Here is an 8,803-nt window from a genome sequence, read left to right as displayed (position 1 = left end):
CACACACACACACACACACACACACACACACACACACAGTATTTCAAATTTGATCCAAGAGATCCCTAGAGCTGTTCTATGCAAAGATGTGTTGGTTTGCCTACCCATTGCTTCTTGAGACCAGTCCAGGAGTTTTGACTACACCAAGTTGGGCACGATGTTTTTGTTAAAGTACTGCTCACTGATGTCTTCTCTTGGTAGGGAAGAGTCATCTGGACAAAATGCCATTCTGGCCTGCTCTGCTCTGAAGAAAATGTATAGGTGCATATTAGTAAGTGGAAGAGAGGCAGCATACTCTAAAAATGATGAGTTAGAAAAACAAGGAGAAATGGCAGCAGGGAAGATCCTCTTTATTCATTTGGATGGACCACAGGAACTCATCGCTAAACGCCTGGAGAAGAGGAAAGGACATTTTATGCCGTCTGAATTACTACAGTCTCAATTTGATGCTCTGGAGCCCCCAACAGCACCAGAAAATTTTATTACTATCAACCTGGAGAAATCTGTTTCAGAAGTAGCATCAGAAATTGTGAAATCTCTTCCTTTAAAGTGATACTTTTTTTCAGATCACAATCTGAATTAAACTAACATCAATGGCTTTCTTAGCCATATCAGATCTGTGACACAGTATTTTAATGGCTTTCTCAAGGTAATTAATACAATTTGGAATGCTCATTTAATTTTCTTGGTGAACTTTGAGGGTGCTGCAATCCTAAAAGCTGTTTTTGTTATTGCTGGTATTTCTGTCAAAGCAAGTTAAAACTCATCAGTGAAATTCTCAGAAGCTGTCAGTATTGGTCTGACCCTTCTCCAACATCCGCCAAAGTTAAGACTTCCATTAATTCTGATGCAGACCAAAAGTTAGCACAGAGCGCTTTCGAAGATCCCATGTAGGGTGATTAGACAACGATGAGAACGTTAACCCATCTTCACTATTTTTCCTGTCAGAATAGAAGTTGGCCTAAGGCATCACTCACTAACATTAAGTAATGAAATCATCAAACTATTTTTTAAGAGGAGTCAGAGTTCTCTAGTAGTGCAAGGAAGCAGGAGATCAATGACTGGGCTCTTTTCCTGAAACTACAATTGGCTTATTGCCTCATTTTGAACAAGTCTCAACTTTTATGTCTGTGTCCTCGACTGACTAAGTAAATTACTTATCCCCCTCACAGGAGTGTTGTGCGGCTTCACTGATTTTTTCTTAAACACTGACTGCTAGTTGGAAGGAAAGGGCTATGCAACTGCAAAGTATAATTCTATATACATCTTTAAAAATAAACTCTTAAGTGGCCTTGCATAGACTGTGAACTAGTGTCTTTCATTTGCAAAATTGAAGCATTGAGGAAAGAATGACAAAACACTGGTGGTTTTTCAACCTTTTTAGACTCACGGTATCTCTCAGAAAGTGCCAACTCTTAGCCTTCGCTTATTTTTGACTACGGAACAATAATTAGAGCAACTATAGAGTTAGGACTAGCAACTCGGAAAAACCACATCAGGTCAGAATATTTTCGATGCTATGAATATCTATTTGAAATTTCTAGGTTTATCTTGTGAATCATGTATGGGTGTGTGCACACCTAACGGTACTGATATTGTGCAGTACCCTGGGGCACCCTTGAAAAAAGTCTCATGGCACCCTGGTTGAGAGTCACTGCAGTAGACATGCTGATGAAATGATGGAGAGAGAAAGAGGGAGAATGTGTCAGCCAATGAAATAAGATTTAAATACCATTGAGTTCACTAGTTCAGGAGTGATGGATGTTCCTACTCTTTGGGGTGAGTAATGGGTGGCTAAACAGAGTGATTTTTTTCTGGTAGTCTTTCTCCCTCTCCCCCCAGCTTCTAGTGTTAAGCCTACATTAAAAACTGTATTTATCCTGTGGCAAGATTCAAAGGTGATGTGAGGAAAGGTAAGAGTGAAATAACCCTCCTGTGCAAGGGAGTCTCACTTCAGATTGGAAGCTGTGTATTTCTGCCCACAGGCCCTTTAGATTCTGAATAGAGACAGCATGCAAGAAATCCAGCTTCTTATTTCCAATATTCTTCACCATCTAAAATAGTGGGTTAAAAGTATTTAAGAGTCATTTGGTATACCTACTCAGCAAGGCTGTAAACCCTGTTAGAGCACATCCATTCAGAAGGAACTTTTAAGAAAGCTTGTTTACTTCATTGTACTTTGCAGTGGGTTATGTTCCAAGTCATTATTAAAATTAATAATATGCCCCTGTGGCCTCAATCATGCATATAGTCATGGCCAGACATGATCCTACTGAAGTCAACGGAAATATTCACATAAACCATGTTGTGCACATGTGGCAGTCTGCAGAACAAGGGGCTGAGAGCGCCAATCCAATACATGGTCATAGCCAGATATTTTTTTATACAATCAAATAGTTAAAAAGATTAAGATAAAAATGTACTTTCCATTTCCCATGCTTAGTTTTGCATATACAATTTTTTTTCCAATTACAATGACGCAATTCACTGAATTTAAAGATAAAACCTCATTTAATTTCTTTTAAATCAACAAATAGGTTCAAAATCCCCTTTGTCATGGGCTCAACAAACCCCAACCTTTATCACCCTCTTTGACACCTACTTCAAAGACCTTGTCAGATGCATTTCTCATGAGAGTTGTTCCTCAGGTAAAGTACAACTGGACAGAACCTTTCTGACATGCTGCTAGCTATGCATTACCAACACTAATTGTCTTGTTGCAATCTTGTTTCCTTGATTAATAAGATTGGCTCACTTCCTTTTAGGTGATGAGAGTGACCCTATAAGGCCCCCTTCAGGAAAGAAAAAAAAAAAACAGTCCAGGTTGTTAATTCAGTTATTATCAGTTGAAAGATGTTTATATCTCATTTCTAATCTTCTAGTACCAACCAGATTTGCTCTTGTAGTTGTGGTGTGCTACCTCCTCTGCAAAGTGGTGTGAGTAAGCAACTGGAACAGCAGTGATAAAGAAGCCTCACTGCAGCAGGCAGATCACAGATTGATAGACATCCGATGGGTATTTTTGTCTGCCAGTCTCAGAGAGCCAGACAACAAATGGCAGAGAGATGTTTCTTACTGCACTGTTATCTCTAGTCAGCATTCAAAACCCTGATTTCATCCCAACAATCTATATCCAAACCATTTAGTTTCAGTGTGAACGAGTCCTAAACTAACCCCTGCTTCATCTTACATTCTTTTGTATAGAGCTTGTACAGAGAGCTCAGGATTAGAGTCAGTGAATCAGATAAAACTGGTGGCCAGCTAGGTTCCATGCAGATTCCCAGCACCTGTATAGTTCAGGCAGCATTCAGATCCCAAGTTTAGTTCAAGGCCATCCATAGGAGAAGTTCATAGACTACACTGGTCCTCCAAGCCAGCGATATTCAAGTAAATAGCACCCTCTTGTGGTGCTTATGCTAGGTAAAACTTACACATAGCTATCACACATTCAATCAGCAAACAAATAGAGTCTAGTTTCCTGCCACTGGGCTGTATAAGAACTAAATTTGGTCTCATAAAGACTGAAGGAAGTAAACAATTCAATACATTTAAATCTAATGTATTGATTGGAAACTGCTTACATTAGATCTCATATGTGATCAAGCCTCCAGATTAACCTTTAGCCTCCATAACCCAAACAATACATATTAAGACACTGATATATGTGTGCGCAAAGTTAGGCTCCAACACCCATAGACAGGCATCTAAAATAACCTGATTTTCAGAGGGCACCCACAAATCCCACTGACATTAATAGGACCCAAGCACCTTTGCTAATTCAGACTCTTTAAAGCATCCACATTTGACAGTCTGAACCACAGGTATTTCCCTATTAAAACCAAGGGCATTAATTGTGTAATGAATTGGTTACAACCCCCCTCAGTTTCCCAGCACTTAAAATTACCCTTCCTAGACTGAGGAAATTTTAAACACCTGATTGCACAAATTAAGTCATGATGTTCCTTGCAGGAGAACACTCCCTGCTTGTTTGTGCTCTTTTATTTCAAAGCAAATGATTTCTATTCCCAGATCAGTTGTCGACAATAAACAAAGCCAACTGTTTAAGTGATTCTACAGTTAACATTGTAAGGACCAGGTGCAGATTCTGCTATTGTAGCTCAGTGCTTTCATCTGGGATGTCCTGTTAGTTCCCAGTTGAAGGTCATATAAACACCCAGTTACAGTTGAAAATGAAACAAGATTTGCAGTGTCTTAATTCTGCTGATCTCTACAACAGCCAGAAGTTCCCAAGTTGTGATTTCTGCCACCACTCCCACAGCTAAATTACCTTGAACTCTGCCCTTCAGTCTCATGCTTCACAAGAATGAGGTTTGTAGTAGGCAGCTGGTCAGCAACTTAGAGCTATGCTTAGCATAGTTTGTAGCAGCAACAGAAGAAATTGGGACAAGCAACATCCATCTGTCACAACATGGCTAGGGAAGAGTTTGTTCTTCCGTCTCACACAAGGTGAGAGCTGGATCTAGGAGAAGAGACATCAGGACCTCTCCTAACAGGAAAGCAGCCTCCAGCTGGTACTCCCACAACAGGAAGTAGGTGGGATTTTTTTTTCTTTACAGGAAGCGGGCAGCAACAAGCTTCCTTTGTCTTTGCCTTCCTCCTGGGATTACTGTACATCCAGGTTTTCCTGGACATGTCCTCTTTTTGGGTCCTCCGATCTCTGTCCGGGCGTTTTTTGGGTTTTTTTTAAATCTGAACAAATGTCCAGGATTTTGCCCTGCTAGTCCTTTTTCGCCATCCATGCTGGTAGAACTCTATTTCCCGCCTTGTCCTAGCAGCATGCTTGTTTACCAGGGATCTGGGTTTTCTGTTTGCTGAGGACAAATGCAGATTTTCCTCTTTAAAGGAGGAACCAAGGGTATCTCTGCAGGCTGGCAGCCTTCCAGCCTGCAAGGAGCTACTTGGGGTTGGGGGAACCAGGGGAGGGTGATTGGACACAGGGGGTACCAAGTGCATGTGTGCACGTACACACACACAGGGCCAGCATACAGCCAGGCAGGGTGGTGGGAGCAGCCCTGGCAGCTGGATGCAGGTAGGTCTATGGGGGTGGGTTGAAGGGCCAGGGCTTGGATATTGTCCAGGGGCTCGTGGGAGTTGGGGCATGTGTGGCAGGGGTGTGTGATTGGGGGGCAGGGGTACCTGCCAATGCTGGGGAAAGGTGTCTGGGCACTGGTGCTGTGGCAAAGCAGGGGGGTGCGGGGCAGGTACCTGCCCCTCCAGCAGGGAAAAGGGATGGGGGGGCACCCTTTGGGGGCAGCAGGGAGCTGTGTGGCCAGGACGGGGGCAACTGTCGGCTCTCTCCTGCAGGCCTGGGGGGTACAAGGGGCTGTGGGTTGGGAGTGAGAGGCACCAGCAGAGGACAGGACTGGGTTGGGAGTGCAGGGTACTGCGGTGGCAAGTCAGGAGCGGGGGCAGCAGCAGGGATGGAGGGCTGTGGGTCAGGAGTGAAGGGCACTAGCAGGGCTGGGGGTAGCTGTGGTTTGGGAGTGGTTTGGGAGTGAAGGGCTTGGGGGTATGGGCAAGGGCAGGGCACCAGCATATTAGGGGTTGCTCAGTGCCACAAAGCAGCAGTGGGGACAGATGAGAAAGATGCACCCTACAGACAGGTGTACATGGGCACAACCGGAAGAAGTGCAGGAGGACAGGACTGACAGCGTGTAAAAAGGTACATTTTAAAATTTTTCTTTACAATTATTTTTGCTTTACATTTAACATGAGACAATAACACTTATTTAGTGTAACAGTTAGAAACTGCTCCCCCCCTGCCACCTCCTGACAGGTGTCCTCTTTTTTGGAATGGGAAATATGGTAACCCTACACTTTCCCCTGCCTCCTGGGTTATTATGTATTTCAGGAGGTCAAGTCCACTCCCTCTGTATTCCCCTCCCCCTTCAGATCCCTGAGAAGGAAGGACACATCTCTCCCTGGTCATCTTCAGACTGCTGCCATTTGAAGCAGGAAAATCCAGTTTTCAGGTACTGCTGGTCCCTGGCACCAGCAATCACGCAATACATTTCCATCATGGGAAATGCAAGCCAAGTTATTATTAGGCTAAATCACCCCAGGACTACAAATAGCTTGCAGGCTTTGGCCAGTCCAAGGGACAAATGCAGTGACCATCAACCCTAGAGGAGGGGCTGCCTATAAGTGACTCCTGCTTATAGTGCCTCATCCATGTTTGTATCTAATCTCTGTGGAGCAGAAAGCAGTTGCCTTTATAAGTGCAATTTGCCACCAGTTCCTAGCTATATGATTCAGGGTTGCTCAAACCTTTTGCCATTATGACCCACCCATGAAAACAAAGGAGCTCCAACACTAATTTCTAGTTGCACAGGGACCTGCTGGTGTCCAGGAGTCTCTTTAGGCATATAAGACCTGAGTATTATATTACTCAGGCCCAGAGAAGCCTGGCAGTGTTGAAAAGACTATGCTAAGTAATGTGCACATTAAACAGAAATGCCTATCTCTCTCAAGAAAAGACAATGGGTTAACCAGCTAGTAAATTTTAGCCTGCACCCCAGATTCATAAAAATGTAAATTATAAGACATTATTTTCTCGTGTTGAAGTTTTATTTAATTTTTATATTTCAGTCAGGGTAAAGTCAAACCCCAAGTGATCTTGACTGCAAACACTTGCGCTGCTTCATACAAGTTGTGTTTCTGAGCTCGGGACTGCTCATATATTTATACAAACAATTGGTCTAAATTTTAGCCTGGATATTTAAGGTATAGGTCTATCTGTCTCCTGCACTGTATATACTTTGCTTAGAGTGGAGATGTTTTTTAAAAGCCATGCTCCTTTTATCTTGTAGGTACCTTGTTGCAACTCAGATTGGTCTACTTTAATCATTCTCAGGGTGTCAAAATATAGGCTTATTTTCTAGACTGCACTATACATACAAAAATTAAAACACAAACCCTACAACACCGCAAAACATTACTGCTTTTTAAGTCAAGAGATTACTCGGCATGCCTGTGCAATATCTTCCTGACATTAACTGCATGTTTAGTTCAGGACAGCCATCCAGGCCTGGGTCATTAAGTGGGATGAACCTGGAGTTAGATTCCTTTCTCAGCTTAACTTGCTGTGGGCAAACATTATGCCTCAGGTTCCACATCTGTAAAACACATATCACTCCTCCTCACAAGTACCATGCCAAGAGTAGTTTATACAATTATGTGCAAGTGCTGCATATTTGCAAGAGAAATGTTAACTCCTTTCTGTCAGTCCACAATATCTTGAGCAAAATACAAAACTGTCAGTTCTGGAAACAAGCTCCTTTACCCATCTGCTGAACCGGTAATTAGTTAGACATAGGTGCCAATCTAGGCCATAATACGAGCTGCAGAGAGTACTTCTAAAGCAGGGGCAGGCAATTATTTTGGGTTGAGAGCTGCTTACCCAGTTTTGGCAGGCTGTCAAGGGCTGCATGAGTAGCCCCGCCCCTTGACAGGTGCCCTGTCCCCTGGTCACCATCTTGAGACCAGTGTCCCAGGGCCAGCACTGGTGGGGCCCAAAGCAGGGCACAGGCTGGCAGGGGTCTGTGGAGCCAGGCTGGGCTGCACCAGCAAGGAGGGGGGAGCTGGCCTAGCTCCATGGAGCCCCTGCAGGTTGGGACCCCACGCTCCTGCCACCCTGATCTGGGCCCCACTGGCACTGGTCCTGGGACACCAGTTCAGGCCCCGTGCTCCTTCTGGCTCCCCGCCCACTCACTCCCAGTGCCTCCCAGCCCCACAATATAGGTGGGGGGCAGTGCACAGCCCTGACCCCCTGCTCACTGGCAGGGAAGCAGCTGGTGCTGAGTGCGAGGAAAAGCAGCCCTTCACCTGCCCTGCAGCCCACGCTCCCTACTGCAGCCGCTCGCAGGGCTCTCTGGAGCAGGCACAGGCAGCCGCAGGTGGGCTGCAAGCGGCTACAGCGTGGGGCGCCGGCCACAGGGTAGGCAAGGGGCCGCTTTTCCCCATGCTCAGCAACAGCTTGTAATCCGCCCTGCTGGCTCTGGACTCGCCCATCAGGGTTGCACACAGCAGCTGCAGACCCCCCACACTAGGCAGTGTTAGCTACTGCTGCCTGCCCGCAGCTTGTGTGCCAGGCAGCCCACAGGCAGCAGCAGCAAATGCACCTGTGGGGGGTGGGGCCTGCTGTTGTGGGAGCCCACTGGGCTTCCCCTGGGGCCTATGGCCCTTGGTTCCTGTCATTTTTTACAGGAACCAAGGGCAGATAAATATTAATTTTCTAAATTTTTTAGGGGCCCCACAGGCCATATAGAATGGCCTCACAGGCCATATTTTGCCCACCCGTTCTAAAGGGAAAAAGGTCCATATCTCTATGTCTATTCAGTGCTTGAATACTCAAAACAAAAGTTATGGTAGTAGATCTAAATCAAGGACACCTGTACACTAGTAACTGGATTAAAATCTCTAGGTTATTTTTACATACAAAGCTAGCTATTCAACAACAGCATTAAAACCTGGGTTAAAATTGACCTAGGTAACTTAAAGCAATATGTTAACTATTAGGGCTGTGCGAAGCTTCGGTCGCTGATTAGATTTGGCAGCTGAATCTCCAAATTGAATCAGGAGATCCATTAATCTCTACAAATTGAATCAGAAGCCTCCAATTCAATTTGGTAAGATTCAATGATTTGACCATAGACACAGCTTTGTATTTTTTTTCTGCATACCTTGAGGTACCAGGCACAGCTTGTGAACACTGAGATGGTGGGGCAGATGAAGCGTCCCCACAGAAGTGCTGGGCCCCCCCCCCCCCATGCTTGGCGGTGGA

The 8,803-nt window shown here is 44.9% G+C and overlaps 1 protein-coding gene across 1 annotated transcript in view; it reads left to right on the top strand.

Moving 5' to 3' along the window:
* Positions 1-1,297, top strand: part of IDNK (IDNK, gluconokinase) — an 11,548-nt gene extending 10,251 nt beyond the window's left edge. The window contains exon 5 of the mRNA XM_019517408.1: positions 202-1,297. Within this exon, the coding sequence (XP_019372953.1) occupies positions 202-553 (352 nt within the window). The 3' untranslated portion in view covers positions 554-1,297. The remainder of the gene's footprint in view (positions 1-201) is intronic.
* The last annotated feature ends 7,506 nt before the right edge of the window (positions 1,298-8,803 follow it).

The sequence above is a fragment of the Gavialis gangeticus genome, unplaced genomic scaffold (genome assembly GCF_001723915.1).
Source record: "Gavialis gangeticus isolate Ggan-Ray unplaced genomic scaffold, GavGan_comp1, whole genome shotgun sequence".
NCBI lineage: Eukaryota > Metazoa > Chordata > Crocodylia > Gavialidae > Gavialis > Gavialis gangeticus.
Note: the sequence above shows the minus strand (reverse complement) of the source record. Positions and strands in the feature narration are given on the sequence as shown.